This window comes from Porites lutea, chromosome 5 (genome assembly GCF_958299795.1).
Source record: "Porites lutea chromosome 5, jaPorLute2.1, whole genome shotgun sequence".
NCBI classification, from domain to species: Eukaryota; Metazoa; Cnidaria; class Anthozoa; order Scleractinia; family Poritidae; genus Porites; species Porites lutea.
In genome coordinates, this window is record NC_133205.1 from 46,018,810 (window position 1) to 46,036,278 (window position 17,469).

General features: G+C 41.7%; 3 protein-coding genes across 4 annotated transcripts; 1 reads left to right on the top strand and 2 right to left on the bottom strand.

The window, feature by feature from the left end:
• Positions 1-1,012: 1,012 nt before the first annotated feature.
• Positions 1,013-6,754, bottom strand: LOC140938451 (uncharacterized). The gene is made up of 8 exons (XM_073387924.1): positions 6,650-6,754; positions 5,848-5,910; positions 5,598-5,651; positions 5,053-5,103; positions 4,130-4,657; positions 2,847-3,610; positions 1,849-2,018; positions 1,013-1,702 (listed from the first exon to the last, which is right to left on the bottom strand). The coding sequence occupies exons 1-8, from the start codon at positions 6,748-6,750 to the stop codon at positions 1,013-1,015; spliced, it is 2,421 nt and encodes an 806-aa protein (XP_073244025.1). The 5' UTR covers positions 6,751-6,754.
• Positions 6,755-8,220: 1,466 nt separating this feature from the next.
• On the bottom strand, positions 8,221-13,877 carry LOC140939067 (uncharacterized). 2 transcript variants are annotated; one of them, XM_073388622.1, is made up of 7 exons: positions 13,770-13,877; positions 12,989-13,170; positions 11,311-11,408; positions 11,065-11,157; positions 10,351-10,484; positions 9,226-9,709; positions 8,221-9,103 (listed from the first exon to the last, which is right to left on the bottom strand). In XM_073388622.1, exons 5-6 carry the CDS (start codon positions 10,437-10,439, stop codon positions 9,226-9,228), a joined length of 573 nt encoding a protein of 190 aa, XP_073244723.1. In that variant the 5' UTR covers positions 10,440-10,484; positions 11,065-11,157; positions 11,311-11,408; positions 12,989-13,170; positions 13,770-13,877; the 3' UTR covers positions 8,221-9,103. The 2 variants fall into 2 exon arrangements, with proteins under 2 accessions (XP_073244723.1, XP_073244722.1); XM_073388621.1 differs by lacking the exon at positions 12,989-13,170 and having other exon boundaries at positions 13,770-13,871.
• Positions 13,878-14,670: 793 nt separating this feature from the next.
• LOC140936412 (uncharacterized) lies at positions 14,671-16,403 on the top strand. Its single transcript, XM_073385880.1, has 4 exons — positions 14,671-15,079; positions 15,389-15,442; positions 15,875-15,928; positions 16,245-16,403. Exons 1-4 carry the CDS (start codon positions 14,972-14,974, stop codon positions 16,350-16,352), a joined length of 324 nt encoding a protein of 107 aa, XP_073241981.1. The 5' UTR covers positions 14,671-14,971; the 3' UTR covers positions 16,353-16,403.
• The last annotated feature ends 1,066 nt before the right edge of the window (positions 16,404-17,469 follow it).

Below are 17,469 nucleotides of genomic sequence, written 5' to 3' on the forward strand. Positions count from 1 at the left end.
GCAAGTTTTCTAGTGTCGTTACTTATTTCACTTAGCCCTCTGTGTAGTTCGATATCCTTAAGCCGTTGCCTGATTTTTACGATGTTTACGATTCCTAGTGTGCTTTCATCCAGAATTCTCCTAACCCTATCTGTTCCAATAATGAAGCTTTTGATTTTTTTTTTGCTCCAGAAAGCTTTGTTTTCATTCCGTTTAATAGTATTGTATGACATTTTGGGATAATTCGTTTTCATTTTTGGTTAAGGTTAAGGGGAAAAAACCAGAACTTAAAGTTCCTACATTGGGCTTCAATTCTGATTGGAAACCATTGCTGTCTCAGCTTTTCAGGCATTGACGGTTATTGCAGTATTTATTAACTCCCAGCAACCACTTCAGGAATTTATTCTGAACTAATTCTGCTGGATCCTTTTCTAATTGTCCACTGCAATCAATCCCCCATAGTTCACTCGCATAAAAGAGTATGGGAGATGTCAGTGCATCAAATAACTTCCAGATTCCAGCTTATTTAGCAATTTTGGTACATCACTTAGATAGAAATTAAAAAGGGTAGGTGACAACATGCAACCTTGCTTCACCCCGGCTTGACAAGTAAAGGATTGGGTTAATTTGTTATCAATTTTAACTGCCGATCTAGCAATTGACGGAGCATGAAAAGAGTAAATTTCGGTGCTTCTGTGGTTTAGATTTCACGTACTTCTTGTCAATAAGCATTCTACCTTTGTATACCCTCTTTCTCTCTGCCTTGAGTCAGAGCAGGACAAGATACAGTTATGATCATGCGAAAGCAACATTTTATTGACAGTTTTAATTGCTATCTTTTACAGGCATCCTGCACTTCAACCGGCAGACACACTACTGTCGAAAAAGGAAAGTAACAAGAAGGAAGGCAAAATGGAACACAAGTACCGAATAAACAAGTACTGAATAAACTGCTTAAAGTACAAGTACTGAATAAACTCTGAAGCGCCACATGCAAAGTCATTCACGGGCAGTCACTGCGATGCGGGAGATCTCAATCGGGGGTCAAGAACTCCTTCCAGGGCGAATCGTCCGGCATTCTCCTGCGGAAAGCTTCCAGAGCGACTAGTTTTGCCGCTCGACCGCGTTGTCCGATCACCGTGTTGGAAACTCTTCTCAGTTGTTCCCAGAAGAGTGCGCGACCGCTGCTAAGTTGAACACAGAGCAGTTTAGGCACCAGCGTGGCTAGCTCTCCTATGCGCCTGAGGCACTGTAGCCTATTTCTCTCGACGTCTAACATGGAGCACAGTATCCCCTTTACGGTCTGTTTTCTGGTCACCCTCTGACCGGGGGGCAAGTCTGCCGGGACGGCGAGGTCGTACAGTTGGTGAACTGCCACGGAACTCGCAAGGAGTCGACTGAAGAGAGCGCCCTTGCTAGTAGACGCCCTACCGAGGAGATTGCAGAGGTCCAGGTGTCGTGTGAAGACGCTGCAAACGGCACAGCGGAGGTCTTGCGAGCAGGGTTTTCGTGGCTGCTCTTGTAGCCAATATTGACCGCCTTTCAGAGCACAGCTGTCTTCTCGGCAGTTACAGTTGTCGCGGCCGCAGATGACGAAGAGGGCTGCCATCTTCTCACCAAGCAGTTGGCGGCGTGCGTCTGCAATCAGGTTGCTAGTGGCCTCTTGTGCCCTCTCGGGGTCTCCTTGCCAAGCGCCTGCCCTGGGCATGGCGGTTCGTATTTCCTGTTTGGAAAGAGAAAGAACAAAAAATGCAGTGTTTCTGATTGTGTCATCGGCGGACGGAAAATGTTCTCCTTAAAAATAGCAACGATAACGATAACCATAAGAAGGATAGGGAGGGATAAGAGACCATCAGTGTGGACACCCACCTCTTGGCGAAGCGGCTGGTGTTGTCGGAAGAAAGTTAACATGTCCTGCCACGTCTCCGCGTCTGGGAAGGCGTCAAGCCTGAGTCCCGCGACCGACCCGTCCTGCAAGCCCCAGGGATTTGCCTCTTCTTCCTCTTGCGCCGTCACTGGTTCGCCTGTCGTTTCTACACCTGCTGAAATGAAACAGGGAGTTCTCGCCGTTAATGATTTGGAAGTGAGTGAGCGTATCATTTATATTGCCCAGGTTCACATAAAAATATGATCAAATGCGCATTACAAAAATGAAGAGTTAAGATTAATGTAATATATAAAAATTAAGCAATATGGATGTCAAACAACTTAAAATATAAGATAAACGCTAAATAGAAAACAAACATTTGCTAGCCCAGCTGTGTCGCAACTTTAGCCGAAAAAATGATGTTGTGCCTTTGTTCCTTTACCAGTATGAAATTTTGCTCAATTTTGTTATTCTTGGGGTATTGATTCCATGTTTGTTATTCTTGTTGCAAGGAAATCTCTTGTTTCAGACTTCGCAGCATATTTGCTAGCACTTTCCTAATATAAGAAGAATGACATAAGCAATCTATCAATGCTTTTCAAGTTTGCTTCTTAGCTACCAAATGTTTGCGACTGTCTCAGCGTGTGCGCACAACTCCACAAACTGAAATCGGTCACTCCTGAGACCTAGAACACGAAGCTGGTATCATGTGCTGATACCAGCATGTATTGGTATCATAATAACGGATCATTGTTTTTATAGATTTGTATACATTTCGTTAGTTTTAATTTTTCCCTTTTTTACTCATTGTAAATATAATAGGATATGGTTGTATATTTGTAGATATTTTTCAATAATGTTGTTTACATGACTGTAAAGCGCCTTGAACATAGGATAAGAGCGCTATAGAAATATTATTATTATTATTATTATTATTATTATTATTATTATTATGTGCGAGTGATAATCGAGTTTGGTTTCATTTTTCAGCGTTCTTTACCTGGTTCCCTGCCCTCCGTCGCTTCTCCCACACGGGACGCCTTGGCTCTCCTCCCGCCTACAGAGGAAGTCTTTCTCTTCTTCCTTGCTGCGCGTGCGCCACTCACTGTCGTCGAGGTGTTCTCTCCGTCAGTCTCCCCATGGTGGTCCTCCTCTGAGTCGCTGCTTTCCGAGCCGGGCCGGCTGCTCAGCCGTGCGAGGAGAGCACAGAGCATTGTCCGCTCGCTGTCCCCTGGTGGCTGTTGGGAGGTTCCAGCCTCCGAAGAAGACTCCGCGCTGGACTTGCCTATCTCCTGCATAACACTCTCCGGACAGGATATGAGGGGTTCGTTGGATTCCTCGCCGCTACTGCTGGAGTCGTCGCCCTGTCTCCAACCCCGCTTGAGGCTGGCGTGAAGCGTGTCCAAGGTGTCTGCCGATAATGCCTCAAAGGTGGCGAAGTTTACGCCAAACTCTACCATGGCGGAAGCCAGGTACTGCGGGCAGAATGACCCACTCTGGTAACTGATGGCCGCGTAGCGGAGGTTAAGGAGCCGTGCTCTACTCAGACCTGAGCCGGCGGTCGTTGCTTGACTGACCAAGCAGGCCACGTCGCACACCGCCAAACGCCTCAGCGTCAAATTGCTGGCCTTCGCCGACACGGTTATGTTCCCCGGTAAGAAACCCCCGTGTTCTTGCACTATCAGCCGCTTGGGAAAGCCGTGCGTGAATTCAGGGCTTGCGAGGCTCCAGGCCGGAGCGTCCCAGATCATGATATTTCCAAACCTAGGAGAGCAAGAGAGTAGGGTCAGTCCACAAAGGCTTGTCTATAGGTTTCCTGCTTTGCGCCCCCAAACCAGTCGTTCCAAAACAGACAGGGCTTCGTAAGTGTGCCGTTTAAGATTTTGTGGTTAAAATTATTAGTTGATTGGGTACCGTGTGGCGGTTTTTTTTTCCAGCGGTCCGCGACTGAATAAGTTCCCGCAAATAAAAGTTACCGCAAACACGTAAAATCTACTCCAGGGTGAATACTCTCTATAACTTAAATTCGCTACACAGAAGTTAAGTACTAACCAATCGTGTCTGTTCAATTACAACTTGCCCCCTTCATTCGGAAACGAAACGGTGTACATAGCATTGTAGGATTATTAAACAAAAAAACGAAAATGTTATCAATGCTGTGTACTTTCTAGAAAATCGCCAATAAATAGGAAACAAAAGGAACAAAATATCGTCAGTTCGCGCGAATAACCCCCCCCCCCCCCAAAAAAAATAGCTTTTTACGAGTGTCTCTAATCAACGTACCTGTCCAAGCGAACGCGGTTTAAATTGGCGTCAAACGGCGCTTGTCCGCTGGTTAGAGCCTCGGTCAAACGTGCGCTGTGACGGCGAAAGAGTTCCCACTTGTTCACCTTTGGGTGGGTGTGTCTGCGACTTGCCCGCTCAGTTGGATCAGCGGCGGGACGCGTATCTTTCCACCCTCTTTCCAGTCTCTCGGTGCAGTAGCTGATAGCGTTGGCAGCGTTGTCGAACAAAACTGCATTGGACACCTCCTCCCGCGAATCTCGAGGCACTATGTGCCTTGGCAACGACAGGCTGTCTAGCAGAAACAAGTCAAAGTTGAAAGCTAGAGGCCGGTCGGCGGATTCTGCGAATGCCAAGGGGAAATATGGCTCCACGCTCTCGACGTCCCTTTGGAGGGAAGCCGCGTCCTGTTGTCGATAAAAGGACTGACTACTTTCCTCGACCACATCCTGGTCCGCCACGAAGAAGGCCCTGTCCTGTGAGGACTCAACGTCACCATCTTCATCTTCTTCATCGTCGTGGTCAGCGCTGTAAGTGCAGAGGGACAGCAGATCATTTAGAATGGCGTTGATGGCAAACGCCAAACGTCATATAAACACGTACATAGAAACTTACCAACATTTCCGTACGGGCTATTCTACGTCAATGCACATGTCACCGAAAAGAAGGAAAAATTGGCGAAATAGCTGATGACAACTTGAAAGACTTTCTTTCACAAATACTCCTCAAGTGATCTCTTAAAAAGTTTTTAAAGTCATGTTGTTGTTGTTGTCGTTGTTTTTAATTCTTGATTCCTCCCTTCCCTCGCGGCAATCTGTAGCGCGATTTCGCGGGAAAATATTAGTTACTGTGAAGTATTTTCCTCATTCCTCAGCACAGCCGCATACGAGGGTTATGCATGTTAAGAAAGATGCTTGACCTACCTTCGGCCGTCTCGTGTCCCTTCTGCTCTCGCCTCCTGGTCAAAAAACTGTCTGAAAAAAACAGAAATGAATTAATACACAGCAAATAGATACAGTCGTTTAACCCCGTTGTCAAAAAGACACCTTCAATTGTAATAGACTACTAAAGAAATTTATGAGGACATGAGAAGCGACAAATCATTCCAAAAGGATTTAAGGAACGGGCATTCCCAAAAGAGGTGCAAAAGAGTTTCCGAGCTTTCTTTACAGAAACTGCATTGATCATTAGATTTGATTCCAATTTTAAAAAGGAAATAGTTTGTTGCCAATTTTCTATGCAGAAGTTGAAATTGAAATACACGCAATTTAGATTCGTTAGTACATAGAAAAGCAAGGGTATATGACTTAAACCAACCCCAATCAATCATGTAAATAAACTCCCGTCAAAAAAAGGCAACAAAAAAACCGATTAATTTCGAAAATGGTCTCAAATCCGCAATAACGATCAACGGGGTTGGGCAATACTAAGTGAATTAAGTAACCGAAAATCACGGTTAACCCTTTACCTTGCTTCGGTGCGACTGCTTTTTTGAGTCCTCGGCCGGCGGGAACAAGAAGGCCTACACAGAATAAGAGACACGACATTGTTAACGTAGCCACGTCAAAAATGTAGTTAAAATTATGGTGGTGAAATTACGGTTTCATCGAATCAGCTAGTCAATTTGTGGTCCTCATCAGTCCCGATTTCGTTTTAAGCGGTTTTTCTCTGGGTTGCTAGTAATAGTTTCATGCTTGTCACGAAGCAAAAATCTGTACCTTTCTGGGCTGTCCGCCGTATCACTGCCAGCCTCGCTCGGCGCTGGCGGATCTTGTGAAGATCTGCAACAAAACAATCAGACATCCAACTTAAAAAAGCACGATAAGTGAGCAATCTGTTGGTTATTCTTTCGCCTCAGAAAATGAATTAAAGCGGGAAGAAGTAAACAGAACGATAAGTAGAATTTCTCACATATTTCTCCAAACCCAACGTAAAAACCGAAAACAAACTTAATTGAAAAGAGTTTCCGAGCTTTCTTTACAGAAACTGCATTGATCATTAGATTTGATTCCAATTTTAAAAAGGAAATAGTTTGTTGCCAATTTTCTATGCAGAAGTTTAAATTGAAATACACGCAATTTAGATTCGTTGGTACATAGAAAAGCAAGGGTATATGACTTAACCAACCCCAATCAATCATGACTTTTTGAATTTGTTTGTTTTTGCGCCGCTTTTTCCGGCGATCCGCAAAAATAAGTTCCCGAAAATAACAAACATATTATCAATGCTGGGTACTGGTACTGTCTGGAAATCGCAAAAATCAACCTCCAGCAAAACATAAAAAATCGCAAATCCGCAAAAATAAACTCCCGCCAAAGAAAGGCAAAAAAAAAACCGATTAATTTCGAAAATGGTCTCAAATCCGCAATAACGATCAACGGGGTTGGGCAATACTAAGTGAATTAAGTAACCGAAAATCACGGTTAACCATTTACCTTGCTTCGGTGCGACTGCTTTTTTGAGTCCTCGGCCGGCGGGAAAAAAACCGAAAACAAACTTAATTGAAAAATGACTTCCTACCTGGATGATTCCTGCGTCGCTCGTCCACCATCAAGCTGTTCTGCTTGATCCGATCTCTTCGCTGGGAAAAACTCTGCGATGCTCGTGGCTCTCTTCTGCATTGTCGAGTCTAGTCGATTGAACAAGTATTTCGCAAGGGGACACATATATCAGGGCACATTACGTCAATTTCTCCAAATAGACTCGTTGCCTTTTACATGACCATGACGTCATCCGTGTTTTCCCCGTGGAGCTATTTTTATATTCCAGCCGAGGGAATCTGGGTTTTTGCCCTGACGGGGCAAAAACCCAGGCTTCGCGCGGCGGCGTAATGGCTGACGCAATGTGGTGTGCGAGATAGTTCGAGGGTTTAACATCGCAACTGACGGTTTCCTTTATCAATGAACCCAAACAAGAGCCCCCTTCGTTCAAGTTTGCGGCGGTGGCCAACGACGCCTCTGGAAGAATTTTCACATGGCAGGAAATAGCGCAAATCTAGCGGCTAGCTGAAAAGATGGATGCGAAAAGTGTACACTACTTGTTTTGTCAGTGATCATTTGCTGATTCTGTTCGGTGATGGTTGATGAGAAGGTTCATTCTGGCGAACCTTTCTTTCAATAAAGCACCAATGATATTTTGTGCAAAGAAGCGGCCTTTCTTTGAATAAGGAACCAGTGATATTTTGAGGGGGAAATTAGCGGTAAAATACCCGACGACAAAAGCTTGGACAGCTAGAAAAACGATCTTGCTGCAGTGTCCACATACAAATTCTCCCCGGTTGATCTTCATACAGTTTCATGTCGAATTAGTTGAGAGAATTAAACAGATCAAAGCACTTTCCATTAGGGGCCAGTTCCCTTTTCTGTAAGTAGGGTGGAACGGGGGAAGGGGGAGGGGAGTGGGGTGTGGTGGTGGGGGTTGTTGTTTGTTGGGGGAGGAGGGAACTGTTTGCCTTCGACAAAACAGCAGCATAAATACTTTTCTCTGGAACCGAGGCTGTTTTTCTTTGAATTGGCATGAATAGGTTGGAAATTTGAAAATACGGTTGAAAGACTTGAAATGTTAAAACTTAAGTGAGGAAAGTAGAAAAATTCCTTCTTATATTCATGACTAAGAGACTGAGAGCTTGAGTGTTAGATTGCCGTCCGAATAACACACCAAGTTTTTACCTGATGAAGCTGAACAAATGAAGTTGCTGAATACATTTAAAAGGACATATCAATTTCAGTTAACTGAAAATATGAGCCCAATATACCAAATAGTTGCTTATAAACAAAAAGTTGAAAGTTCCAGAACTGAGATGAAGACATTACCACTGTCAAAGCCTTATTGCCAAACAATTTATACCAAACAAGATTTTCACGTATGTTTTTTGTTGTTTCTCCTATTTTTGCCTTAATAGATTTATTGTTTTGCGAAAACGATTATCCTGTGTACTGACTCCATTAAATAAGGCAAAGCAGAGATTCAAAATGACTTATTTCTCTGACCTATAAAAAAAATTTAACCCACCCCCTGTCATTTCATATTTCAGTAGTTATCCACCCCCTATCATAAAAGAAACAAACTGAGCAAATAAATACAATGTGGTGTGAATATGTAAGCTTATTGATTTATTACTTTGTTACACCAACAAGTGGGCCTTTTTTACTTTGCCTGGTCTATCCAAAAATTCCAAACTGCTTACAAGATTAAAAAAGAAAATAAAACAAATCCTTTCAACAGCTCCACCCTTGACTCCAAAGCTAAAAGAAATGGCAATGAGATTCAGGGATGAATAATTCACTTCTTTTGTTCTTCTCTTCCTTAGCCTTGGAGCCAAGTGTGAAATTTTAATGTGAAACTGGGGCCTAAATGGTGTACACAGTCTGACAAGTGCATACCATCAAATATTATTCTTTAAACTAACGTGATGTGACGCGATGCTTCACAGCACTACACCTTCATGACATGATTGAAATGTTCACTCTTCAAAATTATCTAGCGGACTGGCCGCTCTGACTCCCAGAGCAGCTTCTAATGAAAACTGTTTTCAAAATTAAATGAAATATTTTTAACCCTCTAAGTCCCAATAGTGACCAAGATCAAATTTCTCCAAACAAGATCCATACACTGCCAAGAGATGTTATAAGCAGTAACAAAATGATCACACAAGAGAAAATGCCTTGATCTATTATCAAATTCTCTCTACTTATTCTTGAAGGAAATGTATAGAGATCAGTTTGGAGAATTTGTACGTGGATACTGGGGCTTAAAGGGTTAAGGCCCACCACAGTGAACTGCGAACGAGAAAAAGGCTTCCTTTTTTCACCAAGCATAATTGAAGGCCTAATAATGTTACACAAAACTAAAATGTCATGAGATGATTGTGTAAGAAAAGTTTGTAGCAGACTACAGAAATAGTTGTAGTTCTTCAGTGGACTGTAGATTTTTACTGAGCTGGTCACTTGATCTCTGATCTGGAAGCATGGCAGGCTGAAAGAGGAAACAGAAAATCGATGAGAATTTCCTTTTGAGCGAAAACACACTTTTTCTGTTTCTTTATTACTGCCCAGTAGATAATCGAGTACCAGCTTTTTCAATTTCTCGTTCCTCACCTAATCTGCAAAGACGACCTTGTGTATTTGACGCGGGGAAGTGCAGAGTTGATATAATCCTGGTCGATTCTTTGGCACCTTTGCTGTAACAGGCACTAGGCTCTCCAAACTCTCCGTCCACTGTTCACCGCTGAGTTCCAGTTTGTAAAGGTTCCTTGAGACATTCTTGTACCAGAGAAGGGAAACATCACCTTGTTGATTGAGAGAATGGATCTGTCCGATCAGGACTTTTGGGCAGTTAAGCTTGCTATGCTCTTCCACCACAGCTACAAAGTCACCCGGTTTGAATGGGCAGTCACCGAAACTCTGCGGTTGGCCATTATCGGGTTCCTCTTCCAAATGGTCCTCTGCATACTCCCTGGCTAGGTTGACAGCAAGCTGCTTTCTGTCATTGGCGGTACCGCGGTCATAGGTACGCTGGGCTTGTTGCCATGAATGTCTGAGAGCGGCCGCCAATGATGCCTTAAGGGCATCTGTGCAATCACTGTGAAATGGAGAACTTATTTTAGAGATGGCTATGAACACGAAGAAAGGCAGACCTACCAAATACTACCCGCCAAAATTTAATGTGTGGAAAATATTTGTAATCATTGGTTGTCTTGTTCACCTACTGTTAATGCTGATCACCAGTGGTCCAATGTATATGTTTTAGTTGATTTTTTATCTCAGGTAATTTTATTCTCCTTTTGTTTTTGAGTATGGTGATGTATGGCAAAGACGTTTAAACCAAAGGAAAATAAAAATTACCTGACATAAAAAATTAACTACAACATATATTTCATAAAATGTCCTATTGTTATAAATTCTATATTGCACATAGCTTTTCTCTGGTTTTATTTTTTTTATTTAGGGAAATGTCACAGAGCAACCTCCAGTTTTCCTTTTTCAAGATGTTTTATAATTTTTTATTTCTATAAGATTATGATGCTCCTTTGAGTAAGGTTTTTCAGCAACAATAATCAACTCACACCAGTGCATGACCGAGAAAGAGAAACAAAAAAATTCAATCCCAGGATAAAGTTGGACTGATGTGAATATCTCTAAGTTTGTTGAGTGAGTATTTTTACTTTGATGAGGCAGAAAAAAAGCTGTGCAGTGTATAGTAGAAAAAAATAATTATCTTACTCTCTGCCATACGACCAGGTGATGAAAGCAGATCGAAGCATATTCACTGTCACCAATCTTCCAGTCAGGCTACGAAACAAACTTTTCATGTGTGCAGAGAACGCAGGTCCCGAGAATCTGTGACCCTTCCTGTTCTGCAAGGTACAAGTTAAAAAAGACATGGATGAACACTGAACTAAAGTTGGAAAAACACTCGGATCTTTCTAGTAAAATTGACAATAATATTGAACGTGTGAAAGAAACAGTGATTCTTACAGGTCCAGCTTTTGCTTTCCTAGAACCATGTGTTCCAGTACAAAGAAATACAAAGATAGCATTGTATTAACTGAAGGGTGAATTGGGTCGAGAAAGCACCCTCGCTGAATTTAATGCTCGTCCTAAAAGATGATTTTCCAGATAAAATAACCCCAACTACTGAAATGAAGATAACCAATTGAAAGGATTCACCCTCACAAGGGTGCTTTTTTGTCCATATTTTTCACCCAAATAAGATCTCAATAAGGTGAAAATTTGGCGCGATTCACCCTTGAAGGGTGAGAAATGTCAAAGAATCACCCTAAGGAGAATTAATTTCAAATCCCAGGGACTTCTATGAGAGTGGTTAGGGGATTTATATAGGTGAATCAAGAGACTGAGACATTTTCAAAAGCTAATTTAAGGTTAGGGTAAAACCTTACTGTGTCCAATTTAGGGTGATAATTTAAATCCACTCACCAGAAGCAAGTAGTCCCCACTGTCATCCTTTGCAAGGAGTGGACGGAAATCGTTGATGTAATTTACCAGAACTTTGTATAGTTCATGGTCACACTGAAAAGAAGGAGAATCCTGTTTAAGTCCACTTTGCCTTTTAGAAACCAACATGAAAATTCTTTGCACTGTATCTTCCCTTTGCTAATGTAACATTTGTGCAACAAGGGACACGAGTTTTGGGAATTATGAAAAACTGAGTAGTGATCTCACCTGCAGAGTTAGCTCATCCCTTCCAGATGTCCCGGATGTGATAATCGCAACGCCATTCTACCTGTAGCCAAACCGTTTCTCCGGGAGTAAGAGGCAATCTAAAAATGTAAAATGTAAAATGTAATACATAACAAAACAAAAATTCATTAAAATACAAGAAAAAAAGAGGCAATCTATCCATATTTAGGGCTACGCGCACATTTATTTTACCCATACCATACACAGAAATGCTCTATCGTAAGGTGTGTAACAGTTGGGTTAGCAATGATGCGATGATTGAGGCAAAGTCCCGAACCATATGCTTTAAAGTTATCCCCTTGTTCTGTCCGTGATGTATTTTCAAGACACCTTGGGCTATGTGCCCTAATGGCCAGAGCACACAGTAGTAAAAATGCACGCATGACCCAGCTGTTGGCAAGCAGCACAGCATTGCACCAAATTTACACTCTTGCAGTGCCTTGTCAGTTGTCTCCAGCTGAGAGAGTACAAAGGAAGACCAAGGTGAAAGATCTTCTGTGTAAAATCTTTGACTGCAAGAGGAACAGATTGCAGTGCCTGAAGCACATCGGCCAGTTGGCCCAGCTCTTGCCAAGACTTCTGTGTGTCCAGTTGGTCACAGGGCACTCTCTCTTCTGGGATGACTTGAGGAAAGTGGCACGTGCAGTGAATTCCCAGCCAAATCAACAGTCAAAATTAGCTGCAATAGTTGCCATTGGGAGAAAACTTCCTCCAGCGTCCCCTTGGAGAGCATTCCTCACCTCAGAGAGGACCGCAGATGAGGAGGCTATTATCCAAAGATTTGGCTCCTAATGTGCAAGCGCTTTTCAGTGCATTAGTTCTGTATTTCTTAACACCTCTGGAGGGTGAATATTAAGGATTTCTTTCATATTGATATACAGTAAACTTAAATTTGTTGTTAAGATCTAGAGACATAATAGGAGAAAAATGCAAGTATTTAAAGAGCAATTAATTTTGATATTCCACTTAACTTATTCCTAAAATAGTTGGCTGAATAGTTTTCCCCCAGATGGTATTGCACAACTATATTTTGATGTAAACAAAGTGGCAGGTGCAGTGAATTCCCAGTCAAATCAACAGTCAACATTTATAGCAGCAGGTAGTTGCCAACAGGAGAATTTCCAAGACTTTCAGCTTTGTGTTACATAGAGGAGTAAGACAGTTTGAAATTGAGAAAACTGAAATAGTTTGCTAAATTGTGAAAAATGAAAATATGAAAAAATTATATGAAAAATTAAAATATAGAGAATATATTCAGTGCGGTAGAAAATAATTACTCAAAACTCTGTATGTATTCAAGATATTAAGAAAAGAGAAATTGGAAACATGTATAAGGAATATTTTAACACATCCCTTTTATCAAGCAAAAGGTTTCATTTATTTTGCAAAATGTAATTACACCAAAGACATAGGTTGCAGACCAAGGACCACTATGCGAAATTTGGTGATAGTTTTCAAGAGTCTTTAAAACAAAAAATTCAAAGTCTTCAGCAAATTTGCTTCCAACGGCAGAAAAATTTTTATCTCAAAACCTGTCCTACAAAAAGGCACATCTTCCTGTTGCGTTTTATTTATTCACAAGCAAAAGTAAACATGACCATGTAATTCATGGTGCCGCAAAAGTACATGTACGAACTTCAAGAAAGACGAATTAACTTACTGTCAACAAGCTTGAATTTCACGTCTTCAGGTTTAGTTAAAACAGCAACACCATGGGGTTTTGTGCACAGACTCAACAATAATTTGACCAACACACTCTCTTTCACCTCGCTGTTCAATATCCTTGGGTTTTAGCAGTGGAGGGGTAAACACAAAATGAGTTTTACACCTGGCATGAATTTTCTAGAAATAAGGTAGTGTAGATTGTTGGATACTGTAAGTCATGAGAAACAGCTATGAATGCAGTCTCTGAAACAATACTGTGTAGTGACCCATGCTTTTAAAAGTTTAGAACTTAGCTTTTGGCTTGGGAAACTAGGAAGCCCAAATCAGCTAGAACTTCATAGAAGTGTGTGTGCGCTCTAGAATAATAACAACAATATAGCAAAGGAAAAAAATAGCAATAACAATCACCAAATGTAGACTGAATAATAATGAAAGAACTCCATTAGGGCCCGTAACCCTTATCCTTTGAGCTATTCCACCGAGCCGAATAACAATATTATTCCTCGACAAGAAATTAAACATACAAATATAATTTCACTGGAAAATAGTTCAAAGAAAGCTGCTGAGGACAACGTGTTTGCTCTTTCACTGTGATCAGTGAAAAACTCCGGATAAAAATTATCTAGCAAAAGAACAAAATAGACGATGCTTCGAAAGTTAGAGGAATGAATCCGCCATTTTGTTTGACGTCCTCACATGAAAATTGTTGCTGATATGCACATGAAAATGCCTCCGTTACACAAATATAGCACTGAATAGAAAACATGCGGACTCACCGGCTTGGCAGGCTTGTCTGGAAGAGTGTGTCTTGCTTTCAGGACGAGAAAACAATTCCGATTTGTACAACACGATCACAATGTCTTGGTAGTTAAGGTAAGTGTGCCTGCCATGGAGCTTGTCAGCGGAGGTATGTTTGTGGTGTTGTATGCGACCTTGAAAGATGACCCTGTTTTGGCAACTTTTGACAGTCTCTGGTGCTTACCTGGCAGTAGAAAAGTGCCTAAGAAACTGTGGGAAATGTAGACAGGAAACTAAAGTTCGCGTCTGGAGCGTTTTCGAGAGGTGAGGTTCAGCGGGAGTTTGAAAAGATGGGTGGAAAAACGCGTTGGTATTTTCAAGATGGCGCCTGCTGCTTTGGATAACCAATTTCGGTAATGTTTATTGTACATGTTCTGTCGGGTACAAGGTTTTATTGAGTTTTCAATAAAGGCGGAAACAAAGTTGAAGCCAACTGCTTGAAAAACAAAACCCCAAAAAACTTGCTTGGCCTTTGAATACGCGCTTTTGGTCAGTCACTTGCCGTATTTTTGGTTTTGTTTTGTTGTGGTTGTTTTTTGGGGGGACGGGGGGGGGGGGAAGCGGGGAAAAATATAAATCTGTTTTATTATTTTTCCCTTCTTTTTTTAATGCAACACCATCTATGTAAATGGTACTGCGAAATAAACGTTGTTGTATTGCTTAGCGTACCAAATGCTCGGTTTAAGTTTGTGGGCAGCGTCCCTGGTTTACCTGCGCGGGATAAAGTTCAGTAGAGATCACCTGTTTGTGGCAAAAAATAGAAAAAGCAAAAGCAAAACAAAACACTCGAAAACAACTTAGCTTTTGATTGACAAAAAACTGATGCAGCGGCCTAAAAATTAATGTGGCCGAAACAGGCCCAGTTCATGGTATGGGCGTCGGTGCGGGTTTCAGATTACAATCTCCCCCATTGAAAAGCAGGGACCATAGCCTTTGCGCTTGCAGTTGCGATGCGTGGGGAAACACCAACACAGGTAGTCTATCGTTTCGTTCCTTTCTTACCTTGTTTTTATTATTGGACTTTTTCCTTTTTGTTTTGTTTTGTTTTGTTTTTTCATGGCGATTCTCTTTCTCTTTCCTGCAAAAAATATCATCGAGTGGCATATATGGCAATGATTCTTAACCGACCGCACCCAGCTACACAGCCAGTCTTGAGTAAACCTACCTTTTTGTTTTCTGTATGACAGGAAAAACAAGAGAGAGAGAGAGAGAGAGAGAAAAGACTAAAAGAATGGATTTCTCGACCGAAGCACAAGAAACCCGTGGCCCTGGGTCACCCTCCAAACCGGTGAGACGTTTTCTTAGCTACTAGTGGAGATACGATACCATTGTTTGGGCGTGATACTACAGCGTTTAAGCGCTTAAACGCTCAAGTTGTTTCTTCAACATTGGTCTTAGAAGAGCCGATTCATTATGCGTTACAGATCTGCAGCCATCAGTTCAGTAAAGAGACTTTTCATGCTGACGGTTCCAACAGTAACCAATTTTCAGCTATTAGTTCAGTAACCTCTCCCTTCTCCCCTTAACACTACCCCAGCTCGCGGTTTCTAGAGCTTCTCTAAGATTCATGTTTTTTTTGTTTCTTTGTTTCTCACAGAAGCGGCCCAAGTTCAGAAAGAATCATCAGAATTCAGCTTTTCCGGATGACGTGGTAAGTGCTTGACCTCATCTTTTGAGGTCGTCGGATTTTCATTCAAGAATCTAAACCTGTCACTTGAGCGCTTAGTCATTTAATAGCGTGGAATTTTGCGATCTTATCTCCAAATGAGATCTCCCCTTTCCAGCTTCTTCCCCACCCAGGGTGGTGCGGGGAGTCAATGATTGTTTGATTTGTTGAGATTTTTTACTTTGTTTTTGTTTGGTTTTTCTGGTTTATTTATTTTCTGTCTTCCCTAAGAAAGCGTACGTTCCCCGACTTAGGCTTAGGCTTAGGTCAGCAGATGGCTGAAAATTCATTTTTGCCGTGAAGCCTGCAAATGTGATCATCGATCGCCACCTTTTGCGATGAAGTCATTAGTCATTTGTCTGTTTGCTTACCTGTGATCCGTGTTTTTTTTGTTTTGTTTTTTTTTTTGCGTTTAAGGAAAGGCAAGCGAACCTCGCTGCTATGAACCCATCTTACAACGGCAATGATGCGGTAAGTTGGAATTTCTCTTTTCTTTTAAAGTTAAACGAAGCACGTGTGTTTGTAGTGAGATCAATTTTTGTCGCCTATTACCTCGCTATTACGTACACCCTTTGGTGCGCACATTAGGGGTCTTTCAAAACATTATCCTAGAAAAGATATCCGGCTAATACGGGCCGCTCTTTCTCTACCCTGCGCTAAAAGGCTAAGTATTTTCATGTCTGTAAAATGACGAAATCATTCACAGCTTGGTTGCCAACAAGTCACCCCCAAAACCCTTGCAATTAACCGATTAATCACTTAGTTTCTTGGTCGCTCTTCCTTTCAGAGGGGACGATCCCAGAGCTACCAGAGACTCCTTATGGGCAGTCCGAGTTCGTCAGTACTCAATAACAACCACCTGGTGAGTACGATATTCGCGGAGCGCACGCATTGAAAGAGCGTCAAATCAAATGACATGCATTCTGCCTTGAGAAGCAGAAGGCGTTTTCTTCTTCATGATGCAATGATAAAACTTTATAAAGCATTTATACTACCTCATCCACAACAAGTCAATGTCATACGATGAGCTGCTCACTACGGCTAGCATGACATCCTTATATTGTAGGCGCTTACACCAGGCGTTAATTTCTTTTCAAATGCTTAAATGGTACGGGACCTACTTATATTGGAAGCCTTTTTAAATACAGACATACACCTTTTAACTGTTTTTATAACATAGCCGTAATTATTATCGATGTTATTTATACACGTTCGTATTTTGAACGAGTTTTTTAGCTCTTTGACGTAACGAGTTAAAATAAACGATTGATTGAAAAAAATTGATTGATGATTACCTGCCTTGTGAGAGTAGGTCATCCGCTGACATTCGTGGTTTTTTTGCGTTTCAGGAAAAGCAAGCTAGTCTTAAGGAGCAAGCTCCTAACAGCCTCGCGGCCAGGAGTTCATCTTACGAGGACGATGTGGTGAGTGAGGATTTTCTAGGCTTACATGAGTAGAGCGTTACATTTGCAGGGGGTGAACTTTAAAAAACCGTCTGTCTCAACAGTTCTCAAAATGCCTGTATGTGCAAACCTTTTCAATTTAATTTCTTCACTTGCTGTCTTAATGTTCCGAGGTGGTTATTTCTGCATGTTTCACACAGCGCTGAAATTTTAATGTAGTATATGTGCAAAATTCGCAGTAAAGTGACTTTCAGAGTCATAAAAAATATATACTTTAATGGTAATAATTTGACGCAGAATCTCTGAGCAATTCCGCCCCCAGCGAATGAGCGCTCCACAAATTATGTGACCATAGGTCTTCTGCTGACACAAATTAAGCGACTGAAACACGTGTAATGCCCTCTTAATTGATAAGTCGATCAAGCGTCTGCTCCAATCGCGTCAGGGTCAATACGGGCACTCTTTCTCTACCGTGCGCTAAAAGGCTAAGTACTTTCATGTCTATAAAATGACGAAATCATTCACAGCTTGGTGGCCAACAAGTCACCCCGACACCCTTGCAATTAACCGATTAACCACTTAGTTTCTTGGTCGCTCTTCCTTTCAGAG

Excerpts from the sequence above, each read along its gene's own strand:
- LOC140938451 (XM_073387924.1), bottom strand. The coding sequence starts at position 6,750 with ATGCAGAAGAGAGCCACGAGCATCGCAGAGTTTTTCCCAGCGAAGAGA. Across the intron at positions 5,104-5,597 it reads AGCAGTCGCACCGAAGCAAG|ACAGTTTTTTGACCAGGAGG; the intron begins GTAAAGGGTTAA and ends TGTTTTTTTCAG. Across the intron at positions 4,658-5,052 it reads GGGACACGAGACGGCCGAAG|CGCTGACCACGACGATGAAG; the intron begins GTAGGTCAAGCA and ends CTGCACTTACAG.
- LOC140936412 (XM_073385880.1), top strand. The coding sequence starts at position 14,972 with ATGACAGGAAAAACAAGAGAGAGAGAGAGAGAGAGAGAAAAGACTAAA. Across the intron at positions 15,080-15,388 it reads CTGGGTCACCCTCCAAACCG|AAGCGGCCCAAGTTCAGAAA; the intron begins GTGAGACGTTTT and ends TGTTTCTCACAG. Across the intron at positions 15,443-15,874 it reads CAGCTTTTCCGGATGACGTG|GAAAGGCAAGCGAACCTCGC; the intron begins GTAAGTGCTTGA and ends TTTGCGTTTAAG.
- LOC140939067 (XM_073388622.1), bottom strand. The coding sequence starts at position 10,439 with ATGAAAAGTTTGTTTCGTAGCCTGACTGGAAGATTGGTGACAGTGAAT. Across the intron at positions 9,710-10,350 it reads ACCTGGTCGTATGGCAGAGA|TGATTGCACAGATGCCCTTA; the intron begins GTAAGATAATTA and ends TCCATTTCACAG.